The 20,996-nt window shown below is 38.4% G+C and overlaps 1 protein-coding gene across 1 annotated transcript in view; it reads left to right on the top strand.

Annotated features, from left to right (window-relative positions):
• Nucleotides 1–15,491, top strand: part of RDX (radixin) — a 36,131-nt gene extending 20,640 nt beyond the window's left edge. The window contains exons 5-14 of the mRNA XM_085216233.1: nucleotides 1,241–1,515; nucleotides 3,819–3,902; nucleotides 4,379–4,525; nucleotides 5,852–5,948; nucleotides 6,551–6,714; nucleotides 7,369–7,499; nucleotides 10,375–10,535; nucleotides 11,214–11,306; nucleotides 11,916–12,158; nucleotides 13,121–15,491. Of these exons, the coding sequence (XP_085072359.1) occupies nucleotides 1,241–1,515; nucleotides 3,819–3,902; nucleotides 4,379–4,525; nucleotides 5,852–5,948; nucleotides 6,551–6,714; nucleotides 7,369–7,499; nucleotides 10,375–10,535; nucleotides 11,214–11,306; nucleotides 11,916–12,158; nucleotides 13,121–13,285 (1,560 nt within the window). The 3' untranslated portion in view covers nucleotides 13,286–15,491. The remainder of the gene's footprint in view (nucleotides 1–1,240; nucleotides 1,516–3,818; nucleotides 3,903–4,378; nucleotides 4,526–5,851; nucleotides 5,949–6,550; nucleotides 6,715–7,368; nucleotides 7,500–10,374; nucleotides 10,536–11,213; nucleotides 11,307–11,915; nucleotides 12,159–13,120) is intronic.
• Nucleotides 15,492–20,996: the final 5,505 nt, after the last annotated feature.

A 20,996-nucleotide genomic window follows, 5' to 3' on the forward strand; every position in this document is an offset into this window, starting at 1 on the left:
AAATATAATTTTATAAGACTTGTTGCTTTGACATTGTAGGTGAGATTTATCAAATTTAGTCAAGAAGTAGCTTCTTGTTTGCTTTAAATTGCAAAATACAGTGTTTAGAAGACTGTCTCACCCTGCTGTCCGTGCTGCTTTGGATGATGCACGGATACAAATGACTTCCATATTTGTCCCTGTATTCCTGTTCACTCTCAGTTTACCCCTGAGCTTCATGAATGACTTGTCATAGAAAGTCGTTAACATCTTTGTGGCCCTCCTCTGGGCCAGCTCCAATAGCTCTGTGTCCTTCTTGTGTTGGAGGCCCCAAAACAGTGCTCCAGGTGGGATCTCACAAGAGCAGAGCAGAGGGGCAGAATTACCTCCCGTGGCCTGCTGGTCACACTTCTCTTGATGCAGCCCAGGACACAGTTGGCCTTCTGGGCTGCAAGCTCATGTTGCTGGCTGAAGTTGAGTCCTTCAGCAACTGACATCCCCAAATCCTTTTCCTCGGGGCTGCTCTCAAGCCATTCTCTGCCCAACCTGTATCTATGCTTGGCATTACCCTGACCCAGGTGCAGGACCTTGCACTTGGCCTTGTTGAACTTCATGACAGATTCATGAGAGTGGTTGCAGCGTAAGTCATTACCATTTTTGATACTTTCTACTAGTCAAGCAAACAGAAGCATAATTTCCTGTGGGGCAGAGTTGTAAAAGGACTACTTGTGCACATGAAATTAAATATGAAATGAGGTGCACGTGGAATTGGGATGTATGAAATTTATTCTGAATTTACCTTTTAACAATCGCTGTATTATTTGATGTTAAAATGATCTTTTCTTGTCATTATGAGTGCTGAAAGCTGAGCTCCAATAAAATAGAAAAGTAACAGAAGATCTGTTTGTGTATAAATTGTAGACTAGACAGCTTAGACTAGACTTATAAGCTGATCACATCTGATCTCTTCAGGGAAATCACGATAAGGCTTGTCCGTAAGTTCTACAAAAATGTGATGGATGGAACCATGTTTTTTGCACAGAAACAAAGCACATATATTTAGCTCAACAGTACAAAGACTTCTTTTAAAAGAATAATTCAGCTTTACTCTTAAGTTAATATGCTGTAATTCTTGCTACGGAATCCTTATTAAACATATTTTGTTTCTTCCTACTAGTCATTGGTGTCAAGTTCATTGTATTTATTATAACATTTGGTGCTCTTCCTATATTTTCTTTCTTTGTTTACTTTTCTTCCTTAGGTAACACAGCAAGATGTAAGGAAAGAAAATCCTTTGCAATTTAAATTCAGGGCCAAGTTTTTTCCAGAGGATGTATCTGAAGAGTTAATCCAGGAAATAACACAAAGACTTTTCTTCCTGCAAGTGAAAGAAGCTATCTTAAATGATGAGATATATTGCCCACCAGAAACGGCTGTTCTTCTCGCTTCTTATGCTGTCCAGTCCAAGTATGGAGATTACAATAAGGAGATACATAAACTAGGCTACCTAGCCAATGACAGGCTTCTCCCTCAGCGGTGAGACAGACCATAAATACGTCTTTTTGCATTGTTTGCTCTATATAAACTTGATTGCAGCACACTTGTAGTGAAAATATGAAGTTAAAAATGCAATTAATGGTAGCTTTTTTAAAAGAGTGCATGTTCTGCTGGTAGAACTTACAAGGAAGTGATATCCCAGTTTAGACTAAATATCAAAGCATCACAGCTGTGGGTTTCTGAAGTCCTATTTCTTGCCCCATCCTCAACCAGCTGCCAGATTTAGCCAGTGGAATTTTCAGAGTACTGTGGGAATAAGTACTGATCTATCATTGCTGGAGGCTTGACTCTGCTGAATTAAAATCATGTTAAGTTACTCAGGTTTACCCTTCACTTCATGGCGTATTTATGCAAGAAGCTTTGGTAAATGATAGTAAATTCCTGAGAAATAGTTATAAAATACGTTTTCTGCTGTGGGTTTGACTTACAAATGCTGACCTGGACAGAAAATTTAGAAAATGAGTTCTTGTTATAATTGTTGTGTGAATGTTTTTGTATCAGTAACTCATGTAAGTGCCTAGGAAAGGTAAGCAACAGGATTATAGTTCTGGGTTTTCTTTCTTGCAGCTGAAACTGTTCTTGACGTGCATTGGCAGGAAGGGAAGCATTGCAACACAAATTTGCAAAGCTAGATACTTTTGTTAGTGTAAATGAATCCATGACTGTGTATTGTCAACAAATGTATACTCACTAAATCTGTAACTCTAGTGCATCTTCAAAGAGATGAGAACTGTGGAATAATTTCAGTTTCCTTTGAGATTCACATAATGTTTTTTTTTTAATTCAAAAACAAAAAGTAGAGATTAGCTCGTCAGCTAAGTGTGAGAATCTCCTAGCCAGTAAAAAGGCATTTCAAAATGTGATAAATGTTTAAATAAACATTTCTGTGAATGTTTTAGTTTTTTAAAAACCTTGGGGTAAGTGTTGGCTGCTTGCTTCCTTCTTATTACAATGGATTCCTAAGGAAGTATTCTTCTGGAGCAATGTAGAAGGCAAGGAGGCTAGGAATCAGCACAACTCATTACTGAATATAATAGTTCACAAATCTTTGTCTCTGCTGAGTTGATGACAGCCTTTGAAACACTGGAGTGCTTGTGTACAACACAGATTCCAATACTTAAGATGCTCCTTTTCAGTAGACATACATTCAGATGATTTCCCAGCACGTTTTCAATGAGTTGTCGGTTTGTGCTGAGTGGGTACATAGCTTTTGTATTCATTCTAGCACAATTACTCCTGTTTTGCCTCCAGTCACCAGATATTTGCTAGAAAACTTTCAAGTACTTAATAAAAATACTTCAAAACAATGTAATGTCAGAAATACTTGTTTCAGGAAGCAGGCTACCTTTTCAACTTATGGAAAAACATGAGAGGATTTGCAGTTCTGCTTAACCATAGAGTTACTTTCACTGGTCAGAATATTGTGGATTTCTTGGCTCAGAGTTATGAGTTGGGCAGCAGCAAGATAGATAGTAAGTCTGTGTGAAACTGCTGGCTGCGTTTCATCATAGCATGTGAGGGGAGAACCAGATGATGAGATGGCTGTGTACCTAGATGTGGGGTAGAGTAGCATCCTCTACAGACATCCTCTACAAAGATAAACACTGCATTAGTATCTTCTGCATTATGCTATTTCTTATGTAGTTCCCTAGAAACATAAGGAAAAGTAGTAAACTTATTGTCCTGATTAAATAGAAATAAAGGAAAGAAACTGTTCTGATTTCTTTTAGTAAGATTATCTTGCAATCCTCTTTTAGTTAATTGCCCTTTAAAGTAATTTCTCTAGGAATGCTTCAAAAGTTAGGTGCATGGAGTAAAAGCATAATTCCATCCATAATTGCAGCCTGCTGTAGGTAAACCTCAAATCAGCTTTCTTCACTATTCTGATTTTCCTTGACAGCAGAATGAAAGCTTGAATGCATCTGTAAATACATGAAGGTCAATTTGTGGCATTGTGTATGAGGTCTTAGTAAGTCTGTGTGTTTTGGGGAGTTCCAAATGTTACATTTTATGGCTTTACTGAAAGTTGCCATATGCCATGGTGTGACTTGAATTATGATAAGACTGTATGGAATATCACAAAAAAAGTGAATCCACACTATTTTCTAAATGTTTTTCTTTTTGAAATTCAGAACTTGTGTTTTGGGGTGAAAAGATGAGCAGTATATAGGAAGTAATGTTTAAATTTCTTCAAGAATATGTTGTGCCACAAGTTTTTAAAAAAAAAAAAAAGTTTGAGATGAAATGATAATCTGTAATTTAATAACAATTTCTATTCACAGTGTGTTAGAACAGCACAAACTGACAAAAGAGCAATGGGAAGAGAGAATACAGAACTGGCATGAAGAGCACAGGGGAATGTTAAGGTAATCACATACAAAATGTTCCAAGACCTATAAGGATATTTCTTATTATTAAGATGTGTTTTGGGTGATGGTGTTTTTGCTTGGAAACTTCTTCTGCTCTGGCTGGCATAAGCAGTTATCAAAAACTTCCGTGGAAGTTTGGATGAGAGTTGAATTTCCAGTTGGATTGTTGGCTGCCTATGTGATTTCTGGTAGGACTATCAACTGCCTTTGTAGTTGCATGCTTCTAAAATACATTTATTTCTTTTCTTCTCAGGCTGAAAACACAAAGTGCAGAGATCAAGCTGTATTTGAGTGTAGGATGTAAAGTGCTGCAAATACTTAAATCAATGTACATGTGAATTTCCAAGAGATGTTTGCTTCCTAACTAAATTTCTCACTAATAAGTTACTCTGTAGTTCCCCTATTCTTACATTTTTATTTCTGACTTGCCTGTATGATGCATTTATCTTTTTTCTTTCTGTTCTTTTTATCAGGGAAGATTCTATGATGGAATACCTTAAGATAGCACAAGATTTGGAAATGTATGGAGTCAACTATTTTGAAATAAAGAATAAAAAAGGAACTGAGTTGTGGTTAGGAGTTGATGCATTGGGTCTGAATATTTATGAACATGATGATAAGTAAGTGGCAAATACTCCTTTTTACAGTTTTGTCCTTGGAGAATCCTACCTGAGATTATACAAAAGCATATGTTTCAATAACATCTAGCAGAAAGGGGTATCAAAGATCTTCTAATCTATGTGGAAGGTAAAACATTCCAGTAGTTAACTTTATAAAAGAAATAGCAATTAGAAGAAGTGAATGGAGTTCTGTATAAACTTAAATTGATGTTGCTAAGTATGGATATTTGTAGCAAGACCATTTTGATATAGCTTTTTTTTCCTGTACTTTTCACTCTGTTAAAACTCTTTTAAGTCAGGGTGAAAAGGACGTTGAGAAGCTGAACATTGTGTTTGAGAAGTTTGCAAGAATTGCGTTTAAGAGTAGAGCAAGAAGAACTTTGGTATCTAAAAAGGAAACCTTTAGACATCTAGGAAAATAGATGGATCTTCTGTTGTGATAGAGATCAGATTCTGCCTTACTTAGATACAGATAGAGCTGAAATATACAGAACTTAGTCTTAATGCTGAAGAGCAGACTCGTTCTTTTGTTTCTTTTCAGACACTTCTGTTAATGGTATCTGGTCTTTGCAGTGCTTTCACAGTGATTTAAAGTAAAACGTGTCAAACACCAGATCAGAGCTGTCATCTGAACTGAAATGACGTGCTTGGATGTATATGCTCCTTAACAAAATTCTGTGAGCCTTAATTGCCATTAGATGGCAACATAACTCCTGCAAGATGATGAAAATATTCAGGAAATGAATTTAAGAACTATTTCTTTTCAGAGTTAAAAGTTTGCAGTTGGTGCAGAGCATTGTAACGGCTTCTCAACTTAATTCTACTTAAAATGCAAGTGGATGAAATCTAGTGTGAACTTTGGAAATTAATGAGATGTATCTTACAGCTGAATTAAACTGAAGTACAGCATTACTAGAGGCTGATCTAATTTCAGTCTTCGCAACGTTTAACTTTTCTAAAATTATATCCCCATTGAAATAGTTGTCCATTTCTCTGACGAGAAGATTATCGCTGGCTGATAAAGAATCTTGGTATTTGGCATGTATTCAGCTTGTATTTAATGGTAGTAGAATATGTCAAAACAGAAGTTTCTCAATTTCTTCTGTTGCAGTGCTATTAGAATATGAAACTGACTATTACAAACTAATCAAATGAATATGTGAAATTGTCAACTAAAATATGCTTAAACTGTTGTCTTGGTAGGTTTTATAAATGTAATTTAATTGTGGCAGTGAAAACAGGATGAAAATAAGGCTTATGTGTCAGTGGACATTAATGAAATGCCTATCTTTTTCTTCTTTTAATGAGAACTTTTTCTCTTTGAAGGCTGACACCCAAGATTGGTTTTCCTTGGAGTGAAATAAGAAACATCTCTTTCAATGACAAGAAGTTTGTTATAAAGCCAATTGACAAAAAGGCCCCTGTAAGTTGTCTGTAGAATAGTATGCCTTTTTATGTGAAGGGTTTCAAGCCTGAAGGAGCCTGCTTTGGTACTATGGCATAAGAAAATAATTTTATGCCTTTTTGTGTTGGTAGAGTATTCAGTAATCAAAAAGAAATTCAAGTTTTGAAATGCGGTACATTTATTTTCGCTCTCTTCCTTCTTGTTGACACTTAAGATTTCTTTCTATAAGCCAGCTAATGTTTTGTGATGAATTGAAAAGCTGCTCTGTAGCATGTTGAATTCCCTGCACTCCCACCTCTTCTTTTTATTTTGATTTTTTGCTTGGATTACAGTAGCACCTTCCATCAGACTCTATGAGACAAAACATGAAGTTTTTTGCATTGAAACACAGAAAATAGTGCTGCTTTTTAGAAATTAAAAAAAAAGACTAAAATAGCTAACCTGTACATAGAGGAGCACCAATAGGCTTTTGAATTTATCTTATAGGCTCCTAATGGTAACTGGATTTTGGAGGAAGAGTATAAAAACATTGGTAAACTTAAATTTAACAAATGCAGTAATACTTTGACTCTTGTTACAGCTGAGTCTTTCAACTGATGGATATGTGCATATTTTTCTAGGATTTCGTTTTTTATGCACCTCGTCTGAGAATTAACAAGCGTATTTTGGCACTGTGTATGGGAAATCATGAATTGTACATGAGGAGGCGGAAACCTGATACAATTGAAGTGCAACAGATGAAGGCCCAGGCTAGAGAGGAGAAACATCAGAAACAATTGGAAAGGTAATTAACAAACTTTCATGAAACAGAAGGAAAATTCTTCTATCCTTTTCAGAATACTAAGTCATAGAATATCAAACATCCTAGCATTCTGGAAAAGACATTTCTTTCTGTGAGGTGTAAGCAGGTTTGCGCACTGGCATGGCTCCCCTGTTCTAAAAGAAAGCCGTGTCCCTTTGGAGCTTTCAGCATAGTAATAGTAGCTCTACCGTTGTTTCTCATTAAGTTTTTTGTGAAACATTTAAAGTTTCTGTTGCTTGATTCTTAGGGACTTTTATACTCTACATGTGAACCGTGAAAGCAAGTTTAGCAAAGAATGTAACAACTTACCTTTTGTGTATTCAAAAAATACAGTGACTATTTCTACCCCAGATGGAACATGCAACTTGTGTGAAATGCAGCTATAATCTTGGCTTTACCTGGTTGGGCCATAACTAGGGCTGCTAATCGGTTCTGTTCATAATTCTTTACGTACTATATTTTGAAATGAAGAGACTTAATTATTATGTTTGAATATGAATTCAAAACATTGAAAATTAAATATTTCTTTATTATTTAAGTAAACTGAGAACAAATGCTTCCGGAATCCTCAGGGCAGAATTTAAGAAATGTACTTGATATTTAAAAAAAAAAAAAAAAGCCTTTTATTATTTTCAGGGCACAACTTGAAAATGAGAAGAAGAAGAGGGAGATTGCAGAAAAGGAAAAGGAAAGAATAGAGCGTGAAAAAGAAGAATTAATGGAACGCTTAAGACAAATTGAGGAACAAACAATGAAAGCTCAGAAAGGTGAGCTCTCACTGCTCCTGGATTTGTTCTGTCTGATAACACTGTGTAGTTCACTTGGGTAGGGCAGTTCCATGGTTTGTGTTTGTTTTTTTCTTTGTGGTGTTCTGCTTGCTTTATTTTTGAATTTATTTTAATAGCAAGGCAAGATAGTGGTGTTTATGCTTTAATTTCAGAAGAGCTATTCTTTTCAAAGTTGAAAGTTGAGGTAGGGGGTGTTTTCTTAATATAAAACCGATTCCTAATATAGCAAGAGTCTTAATCTTAATTTATAAAAGGAAATTAAACAGCATACAGTTTAACTCAGATTTAAGACATGCTTAAAGTGCTGAAAATCTGAGGCTGGGGGAGGTAGGGGGTCTACAATTATTCAGAGTAATTTCTACAGGATTTTGTTGAATTTAGCTTTTCATTTGGAAGTTCCTTATCCCTTTATTTTCCCAATCCCTTGTTGGTGCTGAGAACTTTAAAAATTCAAGTCTGAATGGACTTTTGTGAATAAAACGTGTGGTTGGTAAACAGTTTTTATGTTGAGCTATTCTGTGCAGTCACTATCTCTACTGCTTTCCCTCTCCTCTTATAGAATCATAGAATGGCCTGGGTTGAAAAGGACCACAATGTTGATGTAGTTTCAGCCCCCCTGCTATGTGCAGGTCCACCAGACCAGGCTGCCCAGAGCCACATCCAGCCTGGCCTTGAATGCCTCCAGGGCTGGGGCATCCACAACCTCTTGAGGCAACCTGTTCCAGTGTGTCACCACCCTCTGTGTGAAAAACTTCCTCCTGATATCTAACATAAACCTCCCCTGTCTCAGCTTAAAACCATTCCCCCTTGTCCAATTGCTATCTCTTTTTTTTTTTTTTTTTTTGCTTCAGATTTGCTTTGTATTCATAAAAGTTTCATTCTTCTGTTCATAACCGTTGGCTTCAAGCACGATAAAGGCAATCGCTGTCTGTAGCTATGCAAATATGCCTACACTTTCTCTAGCTCTGCCTCCATAGCACCCAGTATTTTGGTGCAAAACAGGCTGGATACATCCAGACAGACAACACAAAATCTGTGCCCTGGAATTGTTGAAGGGAGATGTTAAATTTAGAAGTGGAATGCATCTAGTAGGGCAAGAAAGTCAGAGATGTGTTTTCAGTTCTCGGCAGTGATTTGTTAGTAAGTTTCACAAGTCTTTGAAAGGTATGTAGTTTGACTAAACATTTTTCACCAGGCACTGAAAGGCACTTCTGTTGGTGTGAAGGGTACATATACCGGCTGTGCATTCCATCCCTTGCTTAAACTCCTCATGCCAAAGCTTCTCTGAGAAAAAGGGTTAAACTTTTTTTTTTGGTTGACTTTGTTTTAGATTTTTGGTGAAATAAGTTTTATGTTTGCTTTATTTAAAAAGTTTGGGTCTAAATTTCAAATAAACTAACAAAAAAGTGATCTTGGGCAAAACATTCATCAGGGAAAATGTCAACTGAAGTATTTTTCGTGGAAGTAGATGTTAAGGAAACTTAAAAATGAGCAGTATTTGCAAAGCCACTCTGACTTGGTGACCGTGTTCCAGTTGCTGCTTTTGCAAGAGCAGGACATAAATGTCAAAACCATGAAATTTTGGAGAACTTAAACAGGAATTGCATCGTAGCTTAGAGTTCTTGAGAGCTGTGTTTTCAAAGAAAAGTCAGAAGCATCTCTTGTCTCTAACTGTTCTGAGAATGTCATTCAGAGTGGAATACAGTATCATTTGGAATTATTTCATTAAGTTAAACCGTGCTCAATCTTGATTGTAATAAAGAAAAAATAAGACTCTTACTATGTTAAAGTTGTTAAGCGCTTTATTTGGAAATACCTTCGGTAATACGTTACTATGATAGAAATTGTTTGTTGTTCTTTTAATTTAACAACATACTCTGGAGAAGATTGTTCTAAAGGAAAGAATGTAAATATAAAGCTATCAAAAATAAGTAAAGGGGAAGGAATAATTTCTCAATAGTGGTAACATTTATAGGCAATATAGTCTATCCAGTGTAGTATGTCATACACGTTACTAGCCTGTTGAGCATTCTTTTTAGAGATGGACTCATGTTTATATAAATGGTGCCTTTGTTCTGTAGTTAACATGGTAGCTTAGTGTTCTCCATCTTCACTGGGAGGATTTATCTGTTCAAAGTGTTTTTAAACATTGGTGCATTTGGTTTAGTTTTATAGGTACTGCATTGTACAACTCACCATACCTGTAATGCAGTGCCCCTGATTCGGGCCTTCAGATTTTATTATTAAAAAAATAATTCCCTGTTCAATTCTTCCCTTGAAATTACAGTACTGACAGATTGTTTTCTCTTAACTCCCTTACGTCAGAGTTCTGCCCTTTAGCTTTCAGTATTTTCCTAACCAGGCAGCTAGACAACTGTTATCCCTTCCTTGGTTTTGATTTTTCCTTGTTGCACTTCTTGGAAGTCTGTTCTCTGATCTCTCAAATGGATCTCAGTCATTTTGCTGGAAGTGCAGGTCTAGAATGTCAACTGCATTTAAGATAATCTTGTAAAGCGTTTCAATGGAGTAGAAGTCTTTGGCTTTTTTGTGGTAACAGGATGATTTAATATATGTAAAAACTCATCTGTAGTGATTGGTGTGTTTAGATATATCTATCTATTTATTTTTATCAGGAAGCTGATAACTTTCTGCAACTCTGAGCTATGAGGTGAAATACACCCAAAGTGTGTATGAAAGACATGGAGTGCATCTTCAGGGGATGTGCTGGCAGTTCTTAGCTTAAGTCAGGCTCACTTGAGGCAGTCTTGTAAAGCTTTGTGGTAGCTGTTATCTGTGTTACATACGAGTAAGAATGAAATAAAGATGTGTTGCCTGCAAACTGTCCCTTCGGCAGAGCTAGAGGAACAGACCAGAAGAGCTCTAGAACTGGATCAGGAGCGAAAACGTGCAAAAGAGGAAGCAGAGCGCCTGGAAAAGGAGCGTCGAGCAGCTGAAGAAGCTAAAGCTGCTCTAGCCAAACAGGCAGCTGATCAAATGAAGAACCAGGAGCAGCTAGTAAGAACCTTTAATCTTGCATTGAAGCAAATGGAAAAACATAATTGAAATTTGTGTTGGAATTTTGGTTACGTCTGTTTTGTAAAATGAAGAAGTATGTGAAGTACCCCATGCTTTGTTACAGACTGTTGTGAGACTTCAGAAAAACAAAACAAAAAAAACCCAAACCTCTTAGGTTTTACTCTGCTTAGAGCATTACCTTCTGTGCTAGATGACTCCTTATTGAAGAAGTATTGTGGTAAATGAGAAGGGAATGAAAATTTTATAGGAAAATATTTCTCAACTGTAGAACAACTTTTGTTAGTCTTTAAACTCAGCACACAATGCTTGAGGCGAGATTTATCTTAACAGTACTGAGATTATCATCTAAAGTCATCAGCTTTTTGTTCAAACTGTTAGAGCTGTGAAACAGTGCCAAATGGTAATTTGTAACTGCAAGTCTTTATTTCCCAGCAAGCTTGGAAGTGAGGAAGATAGATTATTCTGCATCCCAGACAGTCTCCTATCAGACAAAAATACTGACTCTCTCTGTCTGTCATACATGTTTAAAATTTCTATTTTTAATAAGCAGAGCAGTGATGAATGATAAATGACTCTCTTCAAACGTTCTGCTCTCTTGCACTGCAGAGCTGAAGTGGTATTGAACTAAAACTTCTACCCTGTTTGTTTTTGTTTTAGGCAGCAGAACTTGCTGAATTCACTGCCAAGATTGCACTTTTGGAGGAGGCCAAGAAAAAAAAAGAGGAGGAAGCCTCAGAATGGCAGCACAAAGTAATGAGCTCATGTTGTGGGAAGTCAGACCTTAAGAGAAACTAAGGGGGATAACTGCAGAAATACCAGTGAAATTCCATGGGATTGGGTCTCATTTTCCCCTCAGGCCTTAGAGAAGCTTTTTTTTTTTTTAATTTGAAGCCATTTTGTACTTATATTTAATTCACAGATGAACAGGAAAGGGGGGATTCTTATCACAAATATATGATCAGAGATTTAAAATGGCTTTCTTTTGTGGGGTGATGGATTGAAGCTTTGTGCTGGAAAAGAAACACATTAAAAGGGAGGTGTAAATAAAATAATAATAAAAAATCATGACTGGTGGTGAAAAGATGGATCAGAATTGGAACAAAGGCACATAAAACGTCACTAGGTTATAAAGCAAAATTCTCAGCTCTTCTGTGGCCACACTTGGGGCACTGTGCTTAGTTCTGGGCTCCCCAGTAGAGGAGAAACTTGGACGTACTTGAGGCAGACCAGAAAAGGGCTACCAAGCTGATGAAAGAACTGAGGCATCTCTCCTGGGAGGAGAATTTCTCAATTATTTCTTGTGAATTTTTAACTAGTTTAAATCAACTTTAAAAATACTGTCTTGTTTACTGTATTTAGGCTTTTGCAGCCCAGGAGGACTTAGAAAAGACCAAAGAAGAACTGAAATCTGTGATGTCTGCTCCTCCTCCGCCTCCTCCCCCACCAGTTATTCCTCCAACAGAGAACGAACACGATGAACATGATGAAAACAATGCTGAAGCCAGTGCAGAACTGTCTTCTGATGGTGTCATGAATCACAGGAGTGAGGAGGAACGGGTAACAGAAACACAGAAAAATGAACGTGTTAAGAAACAGCTCCAGGTAACGAAGACATATAGTTCTATCAACATAATTCAGGCTTTGGGTTTTTGTTCTTTATTTTTAAAAGGTCTCATTGAAGTTTGGTGTGCCAAGGAAGTACCCTTCTTACCAGTTACTGGGTTTTATTACTAATTTAACAACCAGTATCGTTCATAGTGCTACAGAGCAGAATAAACGGAAAGGCCAGCTGCAGGATTATGCTTTGTAGCTTAGAAGTATTAGGATGTTGTCACACTGGACAGTGAAGATTACAAGTAATTGTATAATGGCTGGGATACTGAACGTTGAAACTTAACGCTTTCCTTTTGAGCTCTGAAATCTATTGATTAGTACGAACAGATGCTTGCTTAATAGTATTTGGGTTTATTTGCTGCTGCTCACAGACATCATGAAAGTAGAGGCTGAAATATTCCCCTTGAGGATGAATCTTATTTCCCTGAAAGAGCATTTCCTCTTAGATCAATCTTATCTTTCAAAGTATAATAATCTAATGTTAGTGGTGACAATTTGCCATGTTATGAAATATCTGTTTGGAAAGTTGCTTCTTTTTCTGGCAGCAATATTTTAATAGCATGATTCCATAATGCATCTTTTCTACTTGCCCAGTCACTGGCAAAATCAGGGAGATGAGTGTGCTGTCTTCAGTCAAGCAGAAATAGAAATAACGTAATCTTCTTGTTTTATCTTGCTGGTCCCTCTGTTCTTGGATGTTAGGTTATGAGGTGGTTTTTGTTTGTTTGATGCTCACATATCTATAAGGAAGGAATCTTGTGCTGTCATCTTCTTCGTTCTACAGTCTTTTTGATAGACCTTACAGCTTTAGTTACTGAAGAATACAGACAGTGTTTCATTGGTTGACATTCTGGAATCCCTGTCCAAGCAGTAGGATAGGTATTAACAGAAATTCCAGAGTCATGAAAAGATTAGCTAAAGCACTTAAACTCAAATATTTTATTCAACAGGCTTTAAGTTCTGAGTTGGCCCAAGCCAGAGATGAAACCAAGAAAACACAAAATGATGTCCTTCATGCTGAGAATGTTAAAGCAGGCCGTGATAAGTACAAGACTCTTCGACAAATCCGACAAGGCAATACAAAGCAGCGTATTGATGAGTTTGAAGCAATGTGAGAGCTGTTATTTTGCATATATGTTCCTCGTAAAGCTGAACCACCAACAGAGAAAAAAGCAGGCCTTTGCAGATTTGATGGATTGCACCCGCTTTGCCAAAGCACTTAATACCAGTTTGACTACAGTGGTTAAAGACAAATTTAGGGGAAGCTATTCAACAGTAAGGCAGTCTGCCATCCCTAGCTTTGCAGGGGGAGGGTGTGGAGAATAATAGCATTTTTTTTCCCCATCATGTCTTCAGTTTTGTTGTTTTGTAGTTTTTTTTCTTTGAAATCTGATGTGAAGTGTACGATGATTGACAAATGTACATACTGCTTAAACATTAAAGAATAAAGGAGCTGAACCAAAACTGGATAGGTACTATTTCAGGATGATGAAGTTTGACATTAAATTTTTCAATATAGGTACACCATGAAGAGTTTGGTATTGCTGACTTTCAGTTTCTTTTTTTGCCTCCCAAATTCGTAGGTGTTTCATGTCCTGTCATCATTGATGGTTTTCTTTGCCTACCTGTTCACAAAGGTCTGGATGGCAGGTGGTAGTTCCAGATGTTTGTCTAAATGGAACACTACCTGTAGGCAGCACGTGGCTGCTGATAGGCTGGAATATGTATTGCTTTTCCCTAGGTGATTATTTTAGATACCCAAAGTGTTTAAATGCAACAAAATGCAAAAACAACAACAACAACAAAAGCTTTGTATGCTATTTGCTTGTAATTATTTTATTTGCAGTAGGGAGACCCTGGACCTTTCTGGCAAGGGAGCATATGAAAACATCAGTCCCAGGGAGGGGACAGTATCCTACCTCACTACTACATACATGATGACTGGTCCTTCAAACACCATGAAAAAGCTCTGTCACTATACAGTAATATCATAAATTCTAGGAGCCCTTGTTCCTAGGATTTTCTTTGACATTAAGATGGAATTATAGTGCTAAATGCTGTTTAACTGCCTTTTGTTGAGCTTAAATTGTAAAAGCATCTTGTATTTTTTTTAAAGCTGTAACCTGTCACTGGTATACTATCTTCTGGGAGGGGTGTAGAAAGTGCATATGAATTAATTCGGTGTTGGATCTCAAAATACAAAATGAAAGTTCCCAGAATTGGAGTTAAAAGTATTTATAGCTTCAGTTTTGAGTGAAGCTAGTATTGTTACTGTCATATCTGATGTCAGATCATTAAGTCCTTTCCTTCTTGAAAAGGAGACTTGCTCCTTTTTTCCTTTTTTTTTTTTATTTTATTTGAGAAATCCTAGGAAATGAACTTCAGAAATATCTTCACAGTTAATGTGCAGATGTTCCTTCTGTTAGAGTACCTTAGTAAATACCTACAATGGAAGAACCCTGCTTTCTCTGAGGATGGTTCAGCTCTTTTCTGTTTGATATTATGCACTCATAAATTTACACTTATCTATTAAAATTTGCCATTTTATTAAACATTTTTTTCATGCACAATAGGTTTAATTTTCTTATGAACAGTCCAACTAAGTTTTTTTTTATTTTGCAGAGTTAAAGGTTGGCTGTGTGGGGTGACATCACGAAATTAGAATAAAAATACATTAATATATTTTTGGTTTGTGGGGCTAAACATATCTCGTTAACCTTAGGACTGATGTGCAAATGGTGTACACGTGCTTCAGAATGCTGCTTGGTGGAAGCTGGTGTTTCTACTTGCAGTGCATTGTAAGTGTAGTTGCTGTTTCACGGGCTTCATCCACGAAACGTGAGCAGTTTCCTGAAGTGTATGGATAGTTTGCCATAGCAGGTGAAATACTGTGCTTCCACTGAGTCCTTGTTTTTCCCTGGGAAGTGTGCACTGACATTGATGCATCAGTTTCAGCATTGGGGAAAAATAACAGGAACGTTTGCTGTTCATAAACCTACGGTATATAGAGTAGGGCTAAATGGATTAGATCCATTTATAAAGCTGTGTGATTTTTTTTTTTTTCTAAAAACAACCAGGAACAACCATTTGTAATACAGATTTTCACAGTGAACAAAGTGGTAATAGCTGCTGTCAGCAGCGGCTGGGAGCGCTGACTGGTGCAGGAATACTAAGAGTACATTGAATGATTACTTGGTGAAATAATTTTCCACGTGCTTTTTCCTTTAGCATCCTGTTTTGTGTTGTACAATTAAGCTACAATTACATCTACTATTTTGGATAACATTCATTGGTTAACAATAAAGAGATACAGTAAATTTCTCTGAGGTCCGCTGTTGTTATTTAATGCACTTTTTTTCCCCCAAACAGCTTTGCTGAATGTATTAAGCTTTTCCAGAGCAGTGTAGAAGTGTTGGTAATCAGTCTTTTGTTTCACAAGTCAAATTGAAATGTAAAATAAAATTTCTTAAATTGTATCCTTAGGGAATGATATTCCACTTATGAAATCAGCACATACAGTTGGGAGGATGCACTGGTGGCTGTTGAGTCAGAACAAGATTTGAATTATCGGAGCAAATGGGTTCTGTTGAAGAGTAATTTGGCCACATAAGAGCCAAATGAGTAATGTGAGAACTTTCAATCACTGCCTACACATTGTTTAGCCCCAGGATAAATTAAGTTTAATTATAGGTCACTGTCTTGTCTTAAACATGAAGAAACTTTTTTTTTATGACTCTGCATATCATAGTAGGCGATGCTGTTGAATAAACACAGGGCCTGCATTGTCTGTAATGGCAGACTTGTGCTTTGTCATCCTTCTGTTGCCCTAATAGAAGGGCAGAAACAGTTCTGTACAAAGTATGCAAAATACTCTGCTAAGCAGATGTCACCTAAATTAGACCTCCTTTCAGATGACGTTTTATTCCATCTTGCAGTTGCCCTTGCACTCAAATGCAAGCACAACCCTTTTTATTACTCTATGTATTAGAACTGTTGTGATAAATTAAAGCACTTGATACATTTAATTGGTATTAGTTTTATACTTCCTTCTTGGAGCCCCTTTTGCTGACGCCTTAGATTCAAGTTCCTCATCTGTTAGCTTCTGCGTGGGAATGTAACTTAAGGATGTTGTCCTTGGAAGGGGAGGTGTGTGCTCTGAGAGGGTGTCTTAAAGGTAAAAGGTATGCTCTTGAGGTGGAGAGAAAACAACATAGAACAGTGCTACTGTTTACAAGCCATGCTAATACAATCTTTTGCTTTTGAAAGTGAGCTTCCATACAAGCATGATTTTCTGTGTGGAAAATACAGAAAACCTTCAGTTCTCATTAGACACTAAATTTGTTTCAAGAACTGGAGGGTTTAATGGAGATGAGAGCGACCTGTGGAATAAGCTGGTTGATGCTAGCATTCATAAGTGCTTTCTAGGTAGGAATACCAACGCAAGAAAATACAATATCTTCCTTTTGAAAGAATCTGATACAGTGTTGACTTTATTCATAGAAATTGTCCAGTAGTGTAATGTATTTAGATAAAATTTTTCAGGAAAATGTGGTCAGCGTTAATAGATTAATATACAGACAGGCCTTTTTAACTCTTCAGAGCATATCTGCTAGCTGTGTTAGGGGTGCAGAGGATCTGCCTCCCACCTGCTGTGCTGTGCCAGTCTGGGCGAGGAGGTGGTTCTGGCTGCCCGCCCTGCTGGGTGCCTGCTGGGCAGCGTCTGCTCTGCCCAAGGGGCTCCACGGCAGCTCCCCTGCCCATCACTTGGTTGGGTCTGGGGAGCCAGTCAGCAGCAAGGAGCATCTCAGGGCTGGAGGGGACAATGTCGTAGTGAAGGGTGGATGTGACCGAGAAAAGGATGGCTAATAAAAAAGAAATAGCACGTGTTGAATTAGGATTGTTAACCTGAAGGCTTGTTCATTTGTGTCCGGGACTCCTCAGTGTATTCTTGCAGCATCTGTATATTCACTGTGTGAGAGTTATTTAGCGAATTCAGCAACTGATTTGTTAGGGTTTGCATTTTCCATCTCATAGAGCTGAGCTCAGATCCGCAAGCGTAGGCCAGCTGACTGAGTTTTTTTTTCATTTGTGGAGTCTATCGCTTTTGTTCAGTTTACTGTCTGTAGGTTCTACGTTCTTTTGAAGTGAGATTAGAGAAACTTTGAGTCGTTTTGCTTTTTTTTTTCCTTCCCCGGGAGTGCCAACGTTATCAAATATAGAAGCTTCATGTAACATAAGTAGACTCTCAAAAACAAAGTCCCCCAAAGCAATGACATATCCTTCCTTCAAAGCTCCAAAGCACCACGTTTCTTGTCAGTAAGAGGTCAGTGTGCTTGCAGCAGTGCCTGCAGTATTCCAGATGTTCAGGAGGAGGTAGCTTATGGCTACATGGCTCATAGCAAAGGGAGAGTTAGCGAAGGAATGGAATGTCTGGAACCTCTGGGATTCCATTAGGTGCTTCTGTTGGCTTTTGTAGACAACGCGTCAGTTTCTGTTCGTAGCAGTAGGCGTTAGGCGGCAGAAGAAACAAGGAGAGGTGGAAATGCACATCAAAAGAGATGGCCTGATTGATGCAAAGGTTCCTAGTGCATGTGGGCGTAACAGTTAAAGTTCCATGTGCTCTGTGAGAAGTGGATCAGGTGAAAAGGCATCAAGTTCAGAGGTGGGACAACTACGTGGCTCTTGTTTGTTTAAAACTATCCTGTTTACACCAGAGGGCTTGCTATTATCTGAATAATTTCTGAAGGCTTATAGGAAGCCTGCTGCCCAGCACTGAGAGATCTCGGAGTTCTTTAAAACCTTGTGTACCCAGCCTGACCACTGTATAGCTGGTTACATTTCATCAGAAGACATGCTCTGCAGTCTATAATTTTACCTTCTGCAAAGAGCACTTCTGATGTCACAGGATGTGCTGTGTACGTGCGCTGTTCTCGCTGCCCCATTGCTTGTCCCAGCAGTGTGAATCCCACGTGTCCCCATGTGAAGCAGTGATCTCATGACAGGCTCTGAGACTGCATATGAGATCCCACAGAGTTCTCCTTATCAGGTCTGCAGCTCCCTGTGGCCACAGCTTTTGTACTTCTTAATCACCCCCATTTCTTCACTAAATTTGATACAAGATTTAACATCTTACTATATAACATCAATAGTTTTCTGCTAAACTGAGCTTTCAATAGAAGGCTGATTTCTGTCAAATGTTTCCTTAAAGTATGTTATCTTGATGAGTTGAAATAGTCTAGGTTTACTTTTATCTAAGCAACACTTCTAATTAATTAATCTCTATGAATATGGTAATTGCAGTCGTATTGCCAGAACAAGGTTCATTTGCATCAGGGCTGAAGCTGAAAGCTTTTCTGCCAAGTGCACTTCAATCTTCGACGCAGTAACTAATATGGTCAGGTTGCGGTTGGAATTGATGATCTTTAAGGTCTTTTCCAACCTGAGCAATTCTATGATTCTAAGTCTAGAATGTGCAGGAAAAAACGCCCAGAGATCGCGGACTGGTCTGTCCTGTCTTCCTCTTCGTTACTGGGAATGAATCAATTTGTATTTGAATGGATTCATGTTCTATGGATTTGGGATGGAAAAGCAAGGTTCACACATCAGAAAAGTTCTGAAACAAACGTTTATGCTGTTAATCTGCACCTCTACTTTGCTTCCTGTAATTGATAGTTCAGTTTAATTCATGTTTTAACTTCCTGAATCTCTTCTCTCGTGAGCAATGCTCCCAAGTGCCACGTAAACTTCCCTGCATCATTTGAAAACACAACTCTTTCTTCTTTTGCCTTTGGGATCTTTTCTACAAAGCATGGTAACTCATAGTTCTTAAATTCAGAACTAGTGCTGCTGCTTCTTGGAATAATCTCTGAGTTAATTTTGGCTACATGTTCTTGTACCAGGCATGCATGGTGAATTGATATATGCTACCTTATACAGAAATAAACATGTTGACTTTATAACAATTCCTAGTAGCATTCTGGAGAGCAAAAAATGTCAGAAAAACAAGCGTATTAATGCTTTCAGAAAATCAGAGAAGATACGAGTCACTGTTTCTACCCATGAGGCTCAATTGTGAGTCTAAATAGGTTGCTCAAGGAGGTTGTGGATGCCCCACTCCTGGAGGTATTCAAGGCAAGCTGGATGTGGTTCTGGGCAACCTGTTCTGGTGGTTGTCAACCCTGCACATAGCAGGGGGGTTGAAACTCAATGATAATTGTGGTCCTTTTCAACCAGGCCGTTCTATGATTCTGTGAGCACTTGGGAGAGGAAACTTCGTTCTATTGTGTAGCTCATCGGTGAGGCTGGGCTGTGCAAGGGAAAGGACTGGAATAGAACCACGGAGTATCCTGTGTTGGAAGGGACCTATAGAGGTCATTGTGTCCAATCCCTTGACTCCACATAGCAGCACTCAAAAATCAGACTGTATGTCTGAAAGTACTGTACAAATACTCCCTGAGCTCCAGCAGTTCAGGACCATGCCCCCTGCCCTGGTGGGCTGCCTGTCCCACTGCCTCTGGGGCAGACTTTTTCCCTGATATCCAGCCTGGGTGGGATGGGCATGAGTGCTTAAACAGCAGGGCAGCCAGGCACGGTTATGTGGTGCTGCAGTTTTGCTCTTCAACCGAGCAGTTGTGGATGTAAAGAACCTACAAGGAGGAAACATGAACTCAGAAAGCTTTTCCTGCAGATTCTTGTTTGAAAGAGTCATGGCTGTGCTTTTGCCTGCCTTCAAACCTCTGCTGCAGGTCACCCTGATGGAAGCTGGCACTGATACCTTTGAGAAGTCACCCAATGGCTCTTCAGCCCATGCTTTTAGAATGTAATGGCAGGTGTGCAGGGTTAAAAAATCTCTTACCTGACCATTCACCTTTAATAGTGGACTATGAAAAGGCATTCCTTTCTAAGAGTGACTTCTATATGATGCAGCTGACTTCATTTACATTTCTTCTAGTTTCTGAACTGGTTCCTGCTTCCCACCTTGTCTTACTCTCAGAGAAGAGAAAACCACACGTTTCTTTCTACAGTCAAGTTTCCTGTCAGTAATTCTGCTGTGCCCTGTTTCATTGACTGAAGGGTGAAATGGCTGTGTTCTTCCCCAGCGTGGTACAAAGCTGTGCTGTGCCTGGGATGCTGCCCCTCGCTTTGCTATCAACTAATGGATGGAACTATTTTTGGTAGGAACAGTACTGTAGGGAATAGTACATGCACCTAACTGAACTTGGTAATTTATGTATTTGTATGTGTTTATATGTACATATAAAAAGATGAAACTGAAGATTTCTAATAGGCATCGGGCCTTCTCATGGCTGTACTGTGATGAAGTATGCAAGTTCTGTATTTTTTGTATGAATTTTTATCTTGAGTAGGTTTAAAAATGAAGCTTTTCAAAGCTAACAGTGTTTAAAAACACAGCTTAAAGTATTACAGTGTGCAGAGGGAGTAGGGTTCAGTTTTGCCCTTGATATAAAACTGAGGTTTTACCTCCCTGTTTGTTTTCATCCTCCTGCAAAGCCATTCACCACAGAGCTCACACAGCAAGCAGCATCTGTGTGTTGTGCAGAGGGCTGGCTGAAGTAGTCGTGGCTGTGATTGAATGTTCTGCAGACACATGCTCTGCACTGGGTGTTTATGCACAGCACACCCTGTTTCAGCCACCCATGGAAGCAGTTCTAACACGGACCTACCGTCGTCACAGCAGTGATGTGCTGCCTGTGTTAATGAATTAACGTTGTGGAACCGCCCCTGGATGGGTGTTAGAGTAATGGGAATGTTTGGTATTAAGGCTCTACTGCTACATATAAAAAACCGACTCTGAAATGTGATTGT

This window comes from Meleagris gallopavo, chromosome 1 (genome assembly GCF_905368555.1).
Source record: "Meleagris gallopavo chromosome 1, MGAL_WU_HG_1.1, whole genome shotgun sequence".
NCBI classification, from domain to species: Eukaryota; Metazoa; Chordata; class Aves; order Galliformes; family Phasianidae; genus Meleagris; species Meleagris gallopavo.